The sequence below is a fragment of the Pavona decussata genome, unplaced genomic scaffold (genome assembly GCF_977016875.1).
Source record: "Pavona decussata unplaced genomic scaffold, jaPavDecu1.1 SCAFFOLD_190, whole genome shotgun sequence".
Taxonomy (NCBI): Eukaryota; Metazoa; Cnidaria; class Anthozoa; order Scleractinia; family Agariciidae; genus Pavona; species Pavona decussata.
The window spans coordinates 2,168,613-2,189,163 of NW_028145599.1; the positions used below are offsets into that span (position 1 = coordinate 2,168,613).

The 20,551-nt window shown below is 40.1% G+C and overlaps 1 protein-coding gene, 1 long non-coding RNA gene and 2 pseudogenes across 3 annotated transcripts; 3 read left to right on the forward strand and 1 right to left on the reverse strand.

Moving 5' to 3' along the window:
• Positions 1-1,771: 1,771 nt before the first annotated feature.
• On the forward strand, positions 1,772-12,026 carry LOC146462320 (uncharacterized). The gene is made up of 4 exons (XR_014857183.1): positions 1,772-2,711; positions 9,943-10,382; positions 10,462-10,515; positions 11,149-12,026. It is a non-coding gene; the product is annotated as an uncharacterized LOC146462320 (long non-coding RNA).
• Positions 3,292-8,760, reverse strand: LOC146462321 (uncharacterized). The gene has a single exon (XM_085085811.1). It carries the CDS (start codon positions 8,305-8,307, stop codon positions 3,292-3,294), a length of 5,016 nt encoding a protein of 1,671 aa, XP_084941937.1. The 5' UTR covers positions 8,308-8,760.
• Positions 12,027-12,677: 651 nt separating the features above from the next.
• On the forward strand, positions 12,678-15,906 carry LOC146462322 (uncharacterized; annotated as a pseudogene). The gene is made up of 3 exons (XR_014857185.1): positions 12,678-12,767; positions 13,097-13,133; positions 14,529-15,906. The product of XR_014857185.1 is annotated as an uncharacterized LOC146462322 (transcript).
• Positions 15,907-19,432: 3,526 nt separating this feature from the next.
• Positions 19,433-20,347, forward strand: LOC146462323 (uncharacterized; annotated as a pseudogene).
• Positions 20,348-20,551: the final 204 nt, after the last annotated feature.

Consider the following 20,551-nt stretch of genomic DNA (forward strand, 5'->3'; position numbering starts at 1 on the left):
CTCAGTCTTGTACATAAAAGAAATCTAGACTTTGAGATGGCTTTATGTTTTAGAGAGACTAATTTCACCTGCCCTTTCTAGACTTTCCACTCTCTCTATATCTTGCTGATCCCGTTCCCTTTCTCCCTCCCAACTATTATGAGCTCCAGTGTTTTAATGTTCTCTTTGTTTTTTTAGATTATTTTTGGTCAAAAAGGTACAATGTAGTTGCTTGCTGTATGTAAATACCAAGGATTTTAATTGAATTTGTTTTGTTTAAATACAGTAATATAAATTATCTTTTGATGTCCATTATCAGCCCATGAATTGTAACAGTTGAAAACAGTGGCATGAATTGTGTCTGTGGATTAAAATTGATTTCTAAGAACCAGCTTTACTTGACGTATATATCCTAAGTGTGACAGTGTTTTACCCTTTGATGTGTTCTGTAGTTTTCATCTGTCTTTTATTATGAATAATACATGTATTTCCTTTAATTTTTTGTAGGGAAGGATGGGAAAGATGGGCAAAATGGTGTGCATTCAATAACTTCAAAAAAAGTGTATATTAAACCTAATATACTTAATTTAGGCTGCATTTACAGCTGTATGTAACCTGAGCCTTATTAAATATTTCAGGAATTTTTTTGTTTAGAATAATATTGTGCTGCACAGCTAACTATTGGTTAAATAAGTGGCACCTTTAATTTTACAGTGGCAGTACCCTTTGTAACTCAAACCTCAACTAACTTGAACCAAAATCGATTTCCCCTGGATTTCCGTCTTACAGCTCATGTACATTGACTATAATTTTACCCTTGGTAGCTCAACCCCTCGATGACTTGAATCTTCCGCTTACTCAAAGCAATTTTCGTTGCCCTTCAGGTCATTTTCTTTAATATAACTTTACCCTCAATAACTTGAACCCTGCTTGCATTTCTTTGAAGTTTACCTGCAAAGTTTGCACTGCCTCAGGTCTTCTCCTGCTGCTAATTGACATTGTTTTGTTTCACATTACATTATTTTACATTCTGATTTATACCTGTAATTTAGCAATACGGTATTGTTCCATTTTCACTTTACTTTTCTAGGATTGAATTTGATTAGAATTCTCAACTCTTGATGTTAACTTATTATTATTATTGATGACTTGAATCTTTTTCAATTCTGTGAATGATTCAAATTATGAGTTGTTGACTGTATGAATATGTAATTTTATAAACTCTTTCATTGTTTTCTTTATCTCAAGTAACTCAGACCATGGACACATGCAAGCTGAGAAATTTTAATAAAATAATGATAAGAACTTGGAACTTTTCAACATTAATAGTTTTAAATAGTATAGCCAGCTATAAAACAATGCAAGTTTCTAATCAGCTTATGTGGGTGTCAATATCATTTTGATTTTTTTTTTTTTTACTTTCACAGGGAAAGATGGACGCGATGGAGTGAATGGTGAATTTTTTTTGTAGTCAAATTTTTTCCAGAATTCAATGTATTTTTTCTCTTCAAATACTACAGTACTTTAATAATGAGAGGCCCTAAACTTTCATTTTAATGTGTATTATATTTTATTGTTCTTATTTCAATCATTGTGGGATATTTAGCACATTATAACTGATCATTGTTGGCACAAACTCAATATAATATAATTATTTCCCTTCCATCTTACCTTGTGTGTTACAAGTATTCAGGTTGGCCAGATTTTCAGAGGCGTCTGTTACTGTGTACAATGAAGTTTAAAATACATGGGAGGGGGGGGGGGGGTATTTGCAAACAAGTTAATAAGAACTTTACATCACATGGCTAGTTCAGTGGATATGTTGAAAGGCTGTGCATAGTTGGCTGTTAACTTAACATAGATCTATTTAATATAACTAATCTTCGTAAACTCTCTTACTGTACATGTACAACCACTTTTTAGTGTTACATGTAAATAATAGAAATTAATAAATTAAAGTAAAAATTGAATGTTGATGGGGATGTTCAGTAATTTATAGATGAAAAAATCTGGCCAAAATTCAGGCCTCGCTACAATAATAATTATTATAGCGAGGCCTGAATTCTGGCCAGATTTTTTTCATCTACATTGGTAACATGTATCCATTTACTGGCTAATAGTGCCACTGCATGTGACCTGCAATCATTAAAAAAAAAAAAACAAATAAGTTTGTATCATTGTTTGGGTTCTGTGCCACTGGGACATCTGAAATAGTTTATAAGCGTGAATAACTTGTTTATTGTCAGAGATAAGCTGGAGTTGCTTAAAAGTCATTGAGCCAAAGTGTTATTAACTACATGTATTTAGACAATCTGGGAACTGACAGACAGACTGTCAGCAACCACATGCGTCCCAATATACATTTAAGTCACTCAATAACTATTATTTTAGGAGCTACTTCCATGAAAATCGAAAAATTTATTAAACAAGAATTTTGGGCTTCAGGTGGTATATTATTCATAACCTTAAACCGTGAGAAAAGATATTATTCTATCAACCTGACATAAGTATACCCTTAAATAGGCTACCCGAAAGTATATAAAATGTGTCCGCCATTACTCAAACAGCGAACTACTTAAGCAGAGAAATTTTGTGTAGTGGCTTCCCTCTCATGACGTCATCTTATCATCTTGGCGACATCCAAAAAGTGAGAAAAAGCAGATGAAATGCTCAAGTTCTTCCCTTACTGTAATCGAATATGGCTCTCATTTCAGTTCTAACGATCGAGAGTGGTAGTGTAGCCGCTGCTAATTACACTCAGCTCTACTTTAACACTTTATTTGATATCTTCACCATTGCAAACTCATCCCGACGGTAAACAAATCCGTACCAGAACGGTTCTTGAAATACAAAGATTAAATGAAAGATGTTAAAAATAATACTACAAGTAAACGACATGGAATAAGCAACTGAGAAACAATAGAAAACGAACGACTAACACAAGAACGTACCTTATCGGTGATTCTACAGAAAATTAACAAGACGGGAAGAACGGCGAGACACAACTATACAAAACTGAAAATGATGCGCACACTGAAAACTTATGCAAAGAAAACTGGCTTAAAAAGGGTAAAAGGAGTGACAGAAAGGCTATTTACATACATAATGATCTATAAAGGTGTGGGGGCGAAAGGTATGAAAGATGTAACACACACAAATAAAACAAAAGTAGGTAAAAAAATTAGCCGCGCAGAAAAAGCTATAACTCGCTGTAACACACCGGCCCCCGAAAGGCGCATATAAGAAAGCCTTTCCAAAAAAACTAAGGTGTTCATAATGTCTGAGTTCAGTTATTTAACATCACTGTCCAGGTTAGTCTCTTTCAAATAAAGCCCCTTCTAAAAGGCAAAGTTTCCGCACGTCGCGTCGTAGAACCGAGGAGGCCGTCCTGACCAAGACCTGTCTCACGAAACCGTGCTTGTCAGGAAATACTTCTTGAACAATACCCTTCGGCCAAAAACTGCGAGGCGAAGCTTCGTCAACGACTAGAACCAAGTCATCAACAGCCAAGCTTGGGCGTGGACGGAGCCATTTCTGTTTTAGCTGAAGAGCCGGTATGTATTTGCGTATCCAACGCTTCCAAAACACATCAGCTAAATAATGTGCTTGCTTCCAACGCTTAGACGCATAAGACACGACATCACTGGTTTCTGTTGGAGACTGACAGACATTTGGACGAAGCAATAGCAACTTGCTTGGGGTCAAGGGTTCGAGGTCCTGCGGGTCACTAGACGGTGGCGTGAGAGGGCGATCGTTAAGGATCTTCTCAACTTCTGCCATGAAAGTAAGGAGAGTCTCGTCATCGAACAGTTGAACGCCTAAGAGTGAGCGGAAAATCCTGCGTATGGAACGGATTATTCTTTCCCAGACTCCGCCAGCATGACTTGCTAACGGTGGATTGAAGTGCCAAGTAACGCCTCGTCTTCTGGGACAATTGTCGATTCGGTCGATGTTCCATTTCTCCAAGGCGGTCTTAATTTCTACTTCTGCTCCTCTGAAGTTGGTTCCATTGTCACTAAAGACTTCAACTGGTGAACCGCGTCTGCTGACGAATCTAGAGAACGTTTGTATAAAGGAATCGCTGGTAAGGTCGTGCGCAATCTCGATATGTACTGCTCGGACAGCTAAACACCTGAACAGACACCCGTATCTCTTCACATGACTTCGTTTTAACTTGACAAGAATTGGGCCGAAGTAATCCACTCCCACTGAAGAGAACGGAGGCGACTGTGGGGTTACCCTTGCTCTGGGAAGAGGTGCCATTACTTGCTGACATGGAGGAGCATTCCATTGACGACACTTCAAACACTTCCCAACAACACGACGAACAGCTGAATGTCCCTGAAGGATCCAAAATTTTCGTCTAATGCTGGAGAGGACTTGGTTTGCACCCACATGGCCTTCTGCTTCGTGATACTCTTTAACAATTAGGTCGGTGACGTAATTCTTGCCAGGCAGAATCATTGGGTGTTTGGCGTCGAAACTAATAGGTGCCCTTTCAAGACGTCCTCCGACGCATATGATACCATTATGGATGAACGGACTCAGCTTACGTAGAGGACTGAGGTAACCCACGCATGCGAATCTCTTTCTGGATGGACGTGAGAGGCTTGAATCTAGAGAACTTGCTGAACGCTCCTTGGACAGAATTTCTAACTCTTTCGGGAAAGATTGGGCTTGAATGGCTTGAACTATTTCTCTTGTCGCACGGGAGATTTCTCCAACCGTCAAATTGCCCACTCGTGGTGCTTTCTTGGACACACGTGACTGAAGGTATTCTCGGAAACGTAACAACCAGGCGACGGATGCCTGAAGCTTGTTAAAGGAGGAGTGTGTCCGAAGTAGGCGCTCGAGGATGTCTTCTCTTAATACTAAGTGGATTTGTGGCTTTTTCCTTTTCAATTCTGGATCCTCTTCACAACAATCAAGTATCTGGAAAGGGGATTGTGGCCATTCACTCTCATGTCTGCGGAGGAAGGCTGGACCATTAAGCCAACTTTCAAACTTCTCTGTCTCTAGAATTGACAAACCACGGGAAGCGTAGTCTGCAGGATTGGACTGCGAGTCCACGTACCGCCACTGACATGGTGAGGACGCATCGTGAATTATCGACAATCTGTTAGCCACAAACGTCTGGAACCTCCTTGCCTCGTTACGGATGTACTGAAGGACTATAGTAGAGTCTGTCCAGAACACAGTTTTGTGAACTTGAAGGTCAAGCTCGTCTTCGAGGAACTTATGCAATTTTACAGCTACGGTTGCAGCGGTCAGCTCCATTCGAGGAATTGTGATAGTTTTCAAGGGTGCTACCCGTGCCTTTCCAAGGAGTAATCCACTGTGAATATGACCTGAAACATCTACAAACCGGATATACGATGCTGCACCGTATCCTTTCTCCGATGCATCGCTGAAGTGGTGCAGTTGAACATTAAGGAGGTTGCCAAACCCTCGAGGCTTCATACAACGTGGCCAGCTAACAAGCTTCAGTTTTGGAAGATTATCAACCCAACCACGCCACTCCGTTAGCTTCTCATCAGGAATTTGATCGTCCCAGCCGAAGTCTTGCTTGCACAGTTCTTGAAGGATCATCTTGGCCGGCAATACAAGAGGGGCTGCAAATCCTAGCGGATCGTACACACCAGAAACCAAGGACAATATCCCCCTACTAGTATCAGCGACTTCTTTCTCGGAGACACGGAAGCTTAATGTGTCCTTCTCGACATTCCACTGGGTTCCCAAGGCTCGATCAATAGGCAAATCTTCAAAATCTAGAGTCATCACAGACGGTGCCCGCTCTGAAGCCGGTATAAACTCAAGAACTTCTCGGCAATTGCTTATCCACTTTGTAAGATGAAACCCGCCTTTGGAAAGCAAGTCCGTCAATTGGTGAACCAATCTTTTCGCATCAGGAACTGAGACCACCGACTTCAAGCAATCATCGACGTAGAAGTTGCGATAAATTGTGTCAACTGTCTGGACGTCAAATTCACTTTGATTATCACGTGCCGTTTTCCTGAGGGCGAAACTGGCACAACATGGCGATGATTTGGCGCCAAATAGATGTACTAACATCTGATGATCAACAAGGTTGTTTGAAGGATTGCCATCTTCCCACCAAAGAAACCGCAGGGCATGACAGTCGTCCGGTGCCACAAGTACCTGGTGGAACATCCGCTCTATGTCCGACATTAGTGCTATGGGTTCTTGCTGGAATCTGAGTAGAACACCTGCGAGATCCGGACCTTGGAGGAGTTGATCGTTCAAAGAAGTATCACGGAACCTTGCTGCGCAATCGAAAACAACTCTTACTTTCCCAGGTTTTTGGGGATGAAAAACTGGATGATGAGGCAAGTACCACAGTGGTTTGTCATCAACGTAGACTTGGTCTTCGGGAACTCTCCTGGCGTGGCCCCTTGAGATGTAGTCTTCAACAGTCGATCTGTACTTCTCAAAAAGGGGGGCGTCCTTTTGGAAACGTCTTTCTAGGAACCTCATTCTTCGTACAGCGACATCTCGGTTATTCGGTAGGCAAGGAGACTTGAAGCGCCATGGGAGAGGTAACTGATAGTGACCATTTCTAAGGCAGGCGGAACTCTCCAGAATGGCCAGGGCTCGTTGGTCTTCAATTGACATGGCTTGCTTCACACTAGATAAGGACTCATTGAAGTCTGCGTCATATAACCTCTTAAGCTGGCTTGAGATCATCTCTTGGCCGCCACTAATAAAGTTGACATGCACTTCTGAACTCTTGCTATGTTCTAAAGGACCAATGAGTGTCCATCCAAGTAGCGTACGGGCTGCATAAGGCTGCTTTCTTTTACCGCATCTTTGTTCAAATACCCAATGGGCTTCAGGGTTGTCATTACCGATCAGGATCTCCACCTTTTGGTCTTCAAGCTTTGGAAACTCAATGCCGTGTAAATGAGACCATCCTCGAACATCTTCATCGGTTGGTATGCTCCGTCTTGAAACCGGGAGATGGTCCACTGTCCACACTTTGTTCAAATGTATACTGTCATCTGACTTGAGAGCCTTGACGTTCAATTCCACCTTAAAACCGCTTCTGGATCGGTCTTTCTCGTTTACGGTTGTAAGAGAGAACGTCATAGGTTTCCCTGACAAGCCCAGGGTTTCTGCCAAACTATTGGAGCAGGGAGTGATATCCGAGCCATCATCTAGGAAAGCGTATGTCTCTACCTCGGGACCGCCATCCGCACCACTGACTCTCACGGGAACTATACGCAGGCTCACACGAGGTTTTCCGGTACCAATGGCTGCACACTGGCCTTCATCACTAGCTCTGTCAACGTTTACCTTCTCAGGGGTATCCACTGTGGCCCTGTCAGCGGGTTGGTTCGTTTCTTCAAGGACTCTGTCGCCAGGAGGATGCAGCAACGAGTGGTGACGTTTCCCACATCCACTGAAGAGGCAAGCCCTAAATTGCCTGCAGCGCCTCACAAAGTGGTTGCTTCTCAGGCAGTTGATGCATAATCTTTTGTCCAACACAAACTTTCTACGTTCTTCATAGGATTTGTCTCTAAATTTGAAGCATCTCTCGAGATCATGATTACCATTGCAGAACAAACACGTAGTCACAGGAGCTTGCTTGTTTGCATGCTGCTTCGAGCCAAGAGCTTTCTGTGGACTCGGGATAGACGAGGTACCATTTGAACCTTGAGTCGCGAGAGTTGTTACTTTCACCGCAGGGGCATCGTCTGATTTTCTTCTTGCTCTTTGTGTAATCCCTTTGTCTTCATTCGGTCTAGTACCAACCAATTTTCCGAAGGCAGTATTGGCTACAGCGGCTCTCTTTTCCACGAAATCTGTTAGGTGAGAGAACTCAGGTTCGATATCAGCTTCAATCAACTTGCTTGACACTTCTGCCCACTTCGCCTGGATGTGAGGTGGCAGGCGCATTACAACCTTTCTGAGAGTGTCCATCGAATTTATATCTGCTTTGTATCGCATATGCTCAGAGCTCATAACGCAATTTCTCATGTCTCTCGCTAGCTGCGACAGCTTCTCGGCGTCCAACGCTCGGATTTGAGGTCCCATAACAACTCTTTCAATAAACGCACGCACAATGATGTGTTTCTGACCGAAATTCTTCTGCAAGATATCTTTCGCTTCGCGGTAACCTTGCCCAGGAGGCAAGATAACACAGTTCTCGATGGCATCTTTTGCGACACCTGAGCAAAACTGGATCAGGTAGGACAGTCTTTCATCGTCCGCGTTAACTCTACGTTCCACATTGATTTCAAAGCTCTTTATAAATCGAGGATACTTCCTAGGATCGCCATCAAAGGAGATAACTTCTCTTTTCGGCATTTCGAGCCTTTCGAGGCCAGAGGATAAGTAGCGGACTGTTTTTTCCTGCTGTTGGCTCAAAAGGCGCTGAAGGTCTGAGGCTTCAATAACTGCTTCGTTTTTCTTATGATCTCTGGACTCTTTATTTGGTACAACTGCTGGTAGCTCGCGTGACTTAGGCAGAAAACCAGACGAGAATTCATGAGCTTGTCCAGGATCCCTTTCACAAGACTGAAGATATTTTCCAATGGCTTCATCAGACGTCTGTTTTGGCAATTGATTAAAGGACTCAAATACGCGCTCGGAATCACTGCAAAAATCCACCTCGATCTGTGCCTGGTCAGCCTCAAATCTGGCCTTAAACAGCTCCTTTTCCTTGTCTAGACGCTGCCTCTCGTGCTCTAACTGTTGCAGACGACTTAGGAGCCTTAGTTCCTCTTCACCTTTCTTCACTTGAAGTCTGGCCTTCGCAAGCTTTACCTTGGACGACTGCGAAGCTTTGCCAACTCTCGAGCTACAACGTGAATCCCCGGTGAAAGAACGGGTAAGCCAAACTGAATCGTCATCTGGAAACGTATCATGCGGAATATCGCGTGAACTCTGTGGTGCTGCATCTCGAGGGATCTCGAGAGAAGGGCGTGGGATACCCTCGCGTGGATATCCCTCGCGAGGACTCTCGCACGAAGAAGGGTGTGGCTGATTTCCCACAAACACACTGTCACGAGGAACCACGCGTGGGCCCTCGCGCGGAGCGGGATCCAATTCGGGACGTGAAGTTGCCGATTCGCACGACTTACTAAACCACCGAGCAAATTCCTCGTCAAAAAGGCCTTTCGTTTCTATTTCACGCACATGATCTTGCAACGCCCGTTCGTGTTCGTCTGAAACTGTCAATAACTTTAACAAATCTTTTGCCTTCGCGTTATACCTCATAAATAAACCGTCCAGCGTACATTTCTTGTCTAAAACTTCCACAAGACTTCCACTATTCGAAAACAACCACTCCAATTCTTTGTATGACCTCGTTAAGTGACCTCTGTGGGCTGATAACGATCGTCTAAGTTGATTAATCTGACCCTCATCCAACAACGCGCAACTCGACGTTCGCCGCGTAAATCCTGACCCGCCTTCTGCCATAATGGAACTTGATTCAGCAAGGAAGGGAAACTCCGCTAATAATCCGTCGTAACGATAAGAACCATGTAGCCGCTGCTAATTACACTCAGCTCTACTTTAACATTCATCCCGACGGTAAACAAATCCGTACCAGAACGGTTCTTGAAATACAAAGATTAAATAAAAGATGTTAAAAATAATACTACAAGTAAACGACATGGAATAAGCAACTGAGAAACAATAGAAAACGAACGACTAACACAAGAACGTACCTTATCGGTGATTCTACAGAAAATTAACCAAGACGGGAAGAACGGCGAGACACAACTATACAAAACTGAAAATGATGCGCACACTGAAAACTTATGCAAAGAAAACTGGCTTAAAAAGGGTAAAAGGAGTGACAGAAAGGCTATTTACATACATAATGATCTATAAAGGTGTGGGGGCGAAAGGTATGAAAGATGTAACACACACAAATAAAACAAAAGTAGGTAAAAAAATTAGCCGCGCAGAAAAAGCTATAACTCGCTGTAACAGGTAGTTTTCAAGACAATTAGGGATGATTCTCAGTGAAGTAAAAGGATACGATGACATCACAATTTTCTACTCAGCCCAACTCTCCTTGTAGTTCACGGACATTTTTGTATTGTGTGATGGAGGAAAACCGAATGTGGAAATTACGCTTGAAATAATTGAGCTTACCATTGGAATTACTTGTACTTAAAATTTGGCATGGGTATAGTACTTTCTTCCTTAATACTTTTGAATGCTGTTAGAAAAAAGGAAACTAGGTATAAAGATAAAATTTTGAATTACAGTCTGTAGCACTTTAATATTATATAATTATTAAACCTTTCAAGACTGAAACATTCAGCTCATACTTGTGTGTACAAATGATTGATGATTTTTTCATGACCCTTATTTATAACACAGGAAAAGATGGCCGTGATGGACAGGATGGCAGAGCTGGAGCAAAGGTTAATTGGTTTTTTTCTTCTTCTTGCTTTTGTTGATGTTAGTAGAATTTAGTTTTTACCTTTTTTCCTCATTTGTCAGGGAGACAAAGGTGAAGTAGGGATGCGGGGACTGGATGGTAATCCTGGTATTAAGGTACATGTACATGTACTCATTATTGTTTTGTATTTTATTGCACATGTAAAGATGACTATTGTCTATGATTACTATCCTGCATTGAGTGAAGAAATCACTTCTTTCCACAAGTCATCATTCGAATATTTTAGGTTCTCAATTAATTTGAGTTCTGTCTCAATTATGGACAAAGATCAAGAGAATGTTCCCAGGATTGTAATATGGTTAGTCCCCTGTGCAGATGCTCCTTGGGCTAGTCACGTAATATCACAGGGGATGATTGCAATAATTGACAAATCTGAAGACAATGTGCTATAACACAGTTGAAAGAGTTTAAATTAGGGTGCATTCAATTGACCCTACTCCAGAATAGGAATACATGCAATGATGGCAGTAACTCCCTCATAACAGGTTTTTTGAGTTACTGAGTACAAAATGGCTTTTAAATTAATTATCATACATCAGCGAAAGTTTGCCCAAATGTCCTCCCAAATTTACTCAATAAGAGAAATGTAACAGCTATCCACTTTAATTCTTATTCCAGAATACAGTCAATGGAACACAACCAGTTGTTCCAGGAGTAACTAGGAGAACATCTGTTCTTTTAATAGTTATAATTTAGTAATTACATGTATTTTTCTTTTCATTTTTCAGGGAGAGAAAGGTGAAGTGGGGTTGCAAGGAAGGGATGGGAGCGCCTCCATGAAGGTATTTTTATTTTGCCTTTAATATTTAAAAGAAAAATTTTAACTTCGATGAAATTCTTTATAATTTTACAGTAAGGTGTCTTTGTTGTCATCTTCTCCTTCCAGTTCCTTTGAAAGTAAAACAGAGGAAAATTAGCCCCGTTGGTTTTGAGCGTTGTGCATATGACTTCGCTTTCCAGGAGTTTCAGCTTGTCCACCCCTTTTCCTCACTCCTGGCCATTTGCGAATCGAATAATGGCAGTAAGCGAAAACCAAAAACTATTTTAAAATAATTCCCATGTGAATTTGAAAATAAAAATTGGCATCATGGTACCTATTTAGCACTTGCTTATTTCAAAATCTGAATAGAACAGGATATGCAAAATTTTTGTTGTTGTAGCACTTTAAATGTTATTGAAGCATTTTGAAAATACTGGTAGAGTATTCCACATAATTTAGTTAATGAAGAGGCTTGAGTTGAACTACAGTTCATACTGGCTGATTACAAATAACATACATGTAATAAAGTTGCACATTTAGCTTTTTTTGTCAAATAAAAAAGAACTTAGCTTATTATTTTCTTTAAAATGAAAGGGACGTACACAAAAGAGCCTGTACATATGGTTGAAGGATTTCTCATGTTTACTTGACCATGAAAAATAAAGCTAATGTCTTGTTTTATTTAACATTGGGCTCTCCAGGCAAAAGTAGGAGGGCCAGGCAAATTTTGGGGTACTAAATGTTTCATATGAATTTTTCATCGCCATGTAGCTTTCAGGGGTATATCTCTGGTTCATTTTGCTCTCTGTGGTTTAATTATTTTTCTGCGTCTTATAAAGCTATGCAGGAATACATGTAGTTTTTGCTGTTTACGAATACAACTCCTCCAAAATATACAATCATGGTCCATGTGTAAGAACTTCACAGTTCTAACAATGAAACCATCAGGCTTTAAAACCAGGTTTGTCCAGTTAAATGACTGCTACCTAGTTTTAATAGCACTGGCCTTCGCTCATATTTGCATATGCAATATGTGATATGCGATTAAATGAACTTACTTACTTACGGTAATTACTTACATGGACTTACATACTTACTTATAAACTTTAAGGTAAAAACGCTAATGACTCAATAGTGCCATTGATAGATTGGCTTTCCGTAAAGAAAGATGAACGATGAATGAACGCCAAAATAACCACTTTAACTGATCACAACATATTTAAAAATGTGCACAAAACAAAGAATAAAGTGATCAGAACTCAAAGCAAATTCACCTTAATAGGCCAAGTGCAGGGAAACACATGTGAGTGATTATCAAGTAGGTTCTTTTTGATTTCTAATTGGTTGACAAAGTGGCTCATTTTTTAACCAATCTCATATTACAGTAAAGTACAATAAAACTAATTAAAAGCAATTGTCAACTACTTTTGACATTCAACTGAAAATACTATAAATTGTAATTAATTTTATTGATTATTATTTTTTCTGTTTACTGAGGGCGAGAAAGGATCTCCTGGAGACAAAGGATCACAAGGAGAAAAAGGACAACCAGGGCAGAAAGGAATGCCGGGAACATGTGATGCAAAGGTGGTGAAATGTTTACCCTTCTTTGTTCATCATTCAGTATATAAACAAGTGTAAGGGAAATTTAGTTGGCCTTTACTGTAATAATGTTTTCTTGCTTTGAGTATACTACTCTTCAACTTAATTGAAGCTTTAGCTAATATGCTGTTCGGTATAACAAGCCATTTTTTCTGCTCAACTACATTAAAGCTTTAGCTATTTGCTGTTGATGATATGTAGTATAACAAGCCATTTTTTCTGCTCAACTACATTAAAGCTTTAGCTTTTTGCTGTTGATGATAATTATGTAGTATAACAACCAATTTTTTTTTTTCGTACTTTGTGCATCTCAGGGTTCATCTTCCAGTAAATCAGCTTGCTGTTCAGCTGGTAAGAACATTTATCTCATACATTACGTTAACAATCTTATTACAACTTTGAAAACGTTGGTGGCTCTCTCAGAACGTTTTACGCAGTTTCATTGTTCTTAAACATATCAAACAGTTGTTTTCACATTTGTTTTGTTTCTTGAAAAATTCTAGAACTTTATTCTGGATTTAATCAACGCTTCTTCTATGATATTTTGACATTGGAATTCAGGTCAATTCCATTTCCCACTTCGGATTTCTTTTAGTTAGCTTTAATTTATAAATTTGGGAAACTGACTTGTTTCTAATAGGTTCGATTCCTGCTGCGAGAACTCAGCTTTCTCTGTTCCGGGACTGCCTGTAACGGTCACTGACTCAATAATACGATATCCGCTGGGTTAACATAGGTCATGGAAAATCTGGAAAATCGTGGTTTTTAATTTTTGGCCATGGAAAGTCATTTTGGACAAAAATTAAACAAAAGGGAACCAGGAAACACATTTTCACTCAGTAGAAATACCTTATTATAGGAAATTAACGCGAAATTTTAAAAATTCGCGTTAATTTTCGCGTCTTTTATTAAGTGGTGCATTAATTTCCAAGAGCTTAATTTCCACTATTTTCGCACCAAATTCTCGATACACTTCAGAAAGGAAAAAGCACTGTTTTATCAAAGTGGACATCCCCGGTATGATGGACACTGTGAAGAAGGCTCGAAATGGTCAGATTCTGTGGATTAACCCCAACGTTTAGGAGCAATTCCACGAAACATTGTTTGCATTTCAGATCTTTACACTAAGTGTTAAAAGAAATTTGTTCCTATTGTCTCAACAAATTTCTGTTTTTTTTTTTTTTGTGGCAGTCGCGTTAATTTCCCTTATTTTGAAACATTATCTCCTCTTTCGCGTTAATTTCCTTTATTGGGAAGTAATTTTTCCTGCAATTCGCATTAATTTAAGTCGCGTTCATTTCCAATACCTTAATCAACACGAGCGTTAATTTCCTATAATAAGTTAAACACTGCCCTTTTTGACGCTGTAAAATTCAAACCCTTTATCATGGAAAACCTCAGTGCAAAGGTCATGGAAAGTCATGCGTTTTTAAAGCCCAAAAGAGTACGAATCCTAGATATCTTTCTCACGTATACCATCACATTAATTCCAGCATTACGCATACGTTTGACGCACTTCTGCAAATTTTATGCCTCGATATACAGGTAGTTTTATTGGCCACAATCATATAATGCCACATTTTTACATTGTTACACTGAACAAAGGAGTCTTTCTCTGAATACATGTTCCTGAAACTAACAGAGGGAAGACAGGCGGCTTAATGAAGTGATGCAATTATTGCAATATAATGTAAAATCCCGGTTTTCACTAAAACCTAATGACACCACCTTTTCTTTCCTTTTAAGAATGCTACACAGGTTTTCACTTCTTTGAAAAACTTAAGGACCTACCAACCCGAGGAGCTGCAGATGTGGAACATTTCACCATTGATGGAAGTCTGTTTCTTGCTTTTGCCAACTACCATGGCGACATTAGAAAGTACAAGACAAGCTCCATGATCTACAAGATGGACGAATCAGCAGGAAAATTTATTTTGTACCAGAGCCTGCAAACTAGAGGCGCGCAAGGTCTTGAGTACTTTTTGATCGCTGGTAAACATTTCCTCGCTGTGGCCAATCATTTCGATGGAACCCACCAACTGGACTCGGTTATTTACCAGTGGAATGGAAAGCTGTTTGTCGTCTTTCAGAGCTTATCTACAAAAGGAGCAAGCCACTTCACGTTTTTCAAGATAAATGGTGAAAAATACCTCGCAGTGGCAAACCACTATGATGGAAGAACCCACTCCACTAGATCAGTCATCTACAAATGGCGCAGCGGCAAGTTTAACAAGTTTCAGGAGATAGCAACTGAAGGTGCTTATGCATGTATGGTGTTTGTAATAAACAATGACACTTTCATCGCTTTTGCAAACTATTACAACTCCAAACAGAAGTATTCTGTTCAGTCCACTGTGTTCAAGTGGTCAGGAGGACGCTTTGTTAAACAGCAGTCTCTCCAGACTTATGGAGCATTGGATGTGAAGTCCTTTAATATCAATGGTCACACATTCCTCGCCTTTGCCAATCATTACTCTGGAAGCAGCTACAACACCAACTCGTTCATTTTCAAGTGGGATGGTAACAAGTTCGTTTTGTTTCAGTCCATTCCTACTCGTGGAGCCCTCGCTTGGCATCCATTTGTGATCAGCGGTCAAACGTACCTGGGTGTGGCCAATCACTACGATTCCAGCCAGAAACACAACACATAGTCAGTTGTGTACCAGGCCTCTGGAGCGCGGTTCATTAAGTACCAAGAGATTCCAACACACGGGGCGTACGATATGACGTCATTTGAGTACAAGGGTCATACTTACTTGGCAGTGGCAAATTATTACAGCCCGAAGTACAACATAAACAGCGCCCTGTACAAGTGGGTGTAGGGCCAAGAACGAAAGATATGAATCCAAGCTTAAAATAACTTATGATTAGCAGAAGAATGAAAGCTTTTTGTTTGCTGACTTATAATACACAACAGGGAACGATTTGTTAATTTTGCAGTGATGAATCAGTTTGGAAAAAGTTGTGAATGGAACAATAAAGTTAATACATAGTATTCTTGATAGACAATCGCATAAAGACAAAGGAATAGTTGAGGTATAAAATCAGATTCGGTTTAGTGCTCGCATAGTTTTGATGCAGAATTACTTGGTTGAATTAACAATAAAGCTGTGCTTGGATCATAAAACACTTGTCTGCAGTTTATCACCTGAATTTTGCGCGGAAACTTTGTTCAATAGTTTGAGTCAATTCAACCGAAAACCAAAAAAAAAAAAAATGTTAAGTAAAAACACTACCCTGACTTGCTTCAGGTGAGACGACAAGAGGCTTTGATCGGATCGGTAGTAGCTAGGGTAAAGAAACACAAGCAGATGTCAAATATTTCATCGTTGTGCTTACGATTTGCCTCAGTGTTTGATTGGACTCTGTCATCGTTATGGACTGTATGTTGCCGAAAAAATAGCCTCGCTCGCGGACGAGATAAGGAGGGTTGCGGAAAAGGAGAACAGTCAGCGGAAAAATAGCGCTACTTTAGGAATAATAGGGCAGATGACAGGAACATAACACAGCTCCCCATTTCCGAGGCATGATGTCGTAAAACGTAAATGACTGTTTCTTGGTTTATTGCATAGATTAAAATGTCCCACATTTTTGAAATTACACAGTGGTAAAGGAAACGAAAAAGTGAGAAACCGATATATAGTCTCAGGAAAAAATCGGACTGCGAAAATTTTTGCCTTATGAATTCTGTACTATCACCTCTATCAAAGTTATTAGGCGGTCGGAACTGAATCCTGGTGAACCGTTTGCACTTAGTGAGGGTACGGTGGAAGGGGACGCATTTACGTGGCCATTTCAGCTTTGTTTTCGTAAGGCGGTGCACGCATTTTAAGGCTTTGTAGTTGTCTAGCCGCCCGAGATTGACAAAATTGTAGTTTACTGAATTCAGTAAAATCGTAAGTCGTTTTGAGGATCTTTTTTTCTTGTAGATTTTGACACCAACCTTTTCTTCTTAAGAACATAGCGAAGAGTAGCCAAGTTGAAACCAGGAATGAAGAAAATTTAGCTGTCACGCTAGCTGGTCACGAAGAACAATTTGCGTAACAGAAAATCTTTCAACATTCATTATTAGGGGTGGGGTGGGGTGGGTTAGACGATGTTCCCTGGGATCGAGGTTGCTCAGTATCGCGCTCCAGACAGATCAGTGCTCCCACGCACGTACACGTTGAAATACTTCGGTCAAGTTTTAAAAGCTTTGTAAGAGGTTACTGTCCTTTTCAATCATCAACTCTCCAGTTAAAATATTTCCGGAAAACTTGCGAAGATTTTAGTCATTTTCGTGTATCCGGATGCAGCCGGTGAGGACCCTTCTCTGAAAAACATCAGCTTTCTTATTTATTTAGTTTCACCAAAAAATGTCTCAAACCTTTGCTATTATTTTCCAATCACACATTAGAGACTGGGTACGAGTAAGCTGGCGATGCCAGAAGGCGAAGAAGTTACTTCCTTAAGAATGATGTGTGATTCTCTCAGTTACACAGGCATTCTCGGAAAATGAAATCCGAGTCCTACCAACAAGAGTCGAACCTATAACCTTCCGATTACTAGTTTGGATGCTCTACCACTGAGCTACAGGAGACTCGTGGGAGCTAAGGCCATTAAACTAATTTCATGGGACAAACATCCTACATAGCTATGATTTGAATGTCGATGTGTGGCATATATATGCACAATGGGATAAATGTGATGGTATATTTTAAGGCTGGTAAATACATGCGAATGATGTATGGGTGATTCAGTCAGTGACACAGGTATACTTAGGAAAAGAAAATCCGAGTTCTGCCAACAGGAGTCGAACCAATCACCTTTGGATTACTAGTTCTGAATTACTACTTTGTCCATTGTTTTAAACTTTGAATATTTTTAATAAACTTTGAACAGTTAAAAATCCCATTGAACCAGAAAAAATTAATTTTATTTGGCTTCTGTTTTAATTAACGTAAATGGTCTTTGAAACAACTGAGTCTGAAAGTCTTCTATAGTACAGCAGCCTGACTAGAGAGAGCCGGCAAATATCCAGTCACGAGAATTTAGGAATGATTGCATGATCTGTCCCCAATTCGTTAACAGAACATTAAAATGATCCTTATCAAAATACACGTCGGTGATATGTTTCAATTTCTATCTTCAAACTTGAGGAAAACAGTGTTTCAGAGTTTTATCTACGGAGTGCTGCATAAGCGTTTAAGATACCGTTAGAATTATTATTAGAAAATTCTACTTGGAAAACATAATGGGGTGAGCTTTAGACGCATCACGAAAGAGCAAGGTAGTGGTTGCAGCGAAACTGAAAAATCAAAGATAATTAACAAATCATTTTACTTTCACAACCAGTAGAAGCAGCTGATTCCTGAGTGACTAATTTCTAATTTCTGATTTGTGAGTGACTTATTTATTTCTGAGTGGAATGCCTGTAAACTAGCTTTGGATAGCTATGTGCATTTCCACGATAAACAAATGTTATTTGTTGGCTTCACACTACAAGCTAAGTTAGTTTCAAGTGGGCACTTGATTTAAGCGCACTTGAAAATCTCAAGTCGCACTTTAGAAAACTTGACTTCACACCTGGTGACAAAGTATACACTTGAAGCACAAGCTGTCAATCATCTTTCGCAGTAAAATCAGAAATGCGATTGCTCGCCGGAAAATCATGGAGCCTTTGCAACGGAAAAACGTTTGATGTTGTTTACTCTTTTTTTGTCTTTAATTTTAACTCAGGGAGTTTTAACATCACAGGAAATGCATAGGTACGTCATTGTTAACGAGAACTTGGCGACAACACAGAAGAACAGGCGATATCTTCTGTGTTCAGTGGAGAATGGTTCAGCAACGTGGTTTTCGGCAACAAAATTGGTTTAGACTACTTTTAGCTAACTGCGACATGGGTCCGCTTTGGAAAATGCATTTCCGCGTGACTCGTCCAACGTTCAACGCTTTGTGTGATTTGGTACGCGGAGTCCTCAAACTGCGAGGCGTATCTCCAGCCATCCATTTTGATTTTTTTTTGATTGATTTTAGTTCACGGCAAAATGTTTATCTGTTCTGGCACCGCAGCACGTGGCTTTCAATTGGTTTCCCTTTTCCTATTGGTCAAGTACGTTCTCAAGTGTGGTGTTGGCCATACTTGGCGGCGTACTTCGGCTTCTTTGAACTACGAACGTTTCCATGGTCACTATTAAAGTAAAGTTCAAGTTGGTAGGTTTTACCCCTTCACACTCGAAGTAGGTTTCAAGTGCACTTAGATTATACTTACAAAGCCACCTATTATTTAAGCGCCAAGCAATTAATGAATTCCACAGGTTTCAAGTGAATTTGCATAAATATTGGTTGCACGTGATGCAGCCAACTCGTGACTGCATCCATTGGTTTTCCGCAAGTAATCTCGTCCTTAGAGTGTGACGCCCGACCGAGGCCCCGATTTTTTATGGTAACCAAAATTATTCCGAACCTCTGAATTTTGATTGACAATATCTATGAAATTATTTTCGTTACTGGCGCAGAACGTTTTAAAAAAAGCGTGGATATCGATTAAATCACCACTGAAAAATATCTTTTCCACATTATAAACAATTAATCCAGTAATAATAACAATAATAATAATAATAATAATAATAATAAGTGCACGAAGAGAAAAAGATGATTTGTTGAAGATGCAGTGTGAGCAGGTGAGGGAATCTTTGCCTAGCAAAACTGAACGCGCGGTGGAGCTAGCTACGGAGAAAGGAGCCTCGAATTGGTTGACAGTGATCCCGATAAAGGAGATGAATTTCAACTTGAACAAAAGAGAATTCAGAGATGCAATCAAACTAAGGTACGACTGGGAGATCGCTGACCTACCATTCATGTGCACATGTGGGGACTTATTTACCGTTGACCATGCTATGGTCTGCCGGCATGGGGGGCTGATTACTCAGAGGCACAATGAGATTAGGGACTTAGAAGCGGAAATGTTGCGCACAGTTTGCACCGACGTAGAGATAGAGCCAATCCTTCAGGGGATCACTGGGGAAGAGTTAAATAGAGGCGCAAACAAACCGCCTGATGCCCGACTAGATGTTCACGCTCGCGGGTTTTGGGACAGACAGCAATCTGCTTTTGTCGATGTTCGGGTGTGCCATCCAAATGCAGATTCGTATCGAGAACTGTCTCCGAAACAGATATTCCAACTACATGAAAATGAGAAGAAGAGGCAATACAGCAGGCGGGTTTTGGAAGTGGAGCAAGGGTCATTCACACCATTAGTTTTTACAAGCACAGGTGGAATGGCCGACGAATGCAAGAGATTCCATAGCCGCCTTGCAGAGCTACTTGCGTTAAAGAAAGGAGATGACTAGGCTACAACCATTTCTTGGATAAGAGCGAAGGTATCCTTTGCCATTCTACGATCAGCCTTGCTGTGTCTCAGAGGAACCAGGAGAAAGAGAAGAGTAGCCAATATGTCTGACATTGACATTGCATCAGAAACTGCAAAAAGCCAGAATTTAAATAATGACTTTTTTTGCCAGTCGTCTACTTCAGGATGGTTGAAAAGTTGCAAACTTGCGTTATCTGTGATTCGACTCTAAGAAATTTCCAACGCTTTTTGTGAACAAAAAGTAAGCATTTAGTTGCAAATAACCGATTTACGCTTGCTTTTCGGTATCATTTCAAAGAAAAAACTCAGTTTTACTTAGTAATCCTTTTCACAATTTTTTTATACTCTTATCTTGTAAATAAGCAATTTTCTTGAAACAAGTAAATAATAATAATAATAATAATAATAATAATAA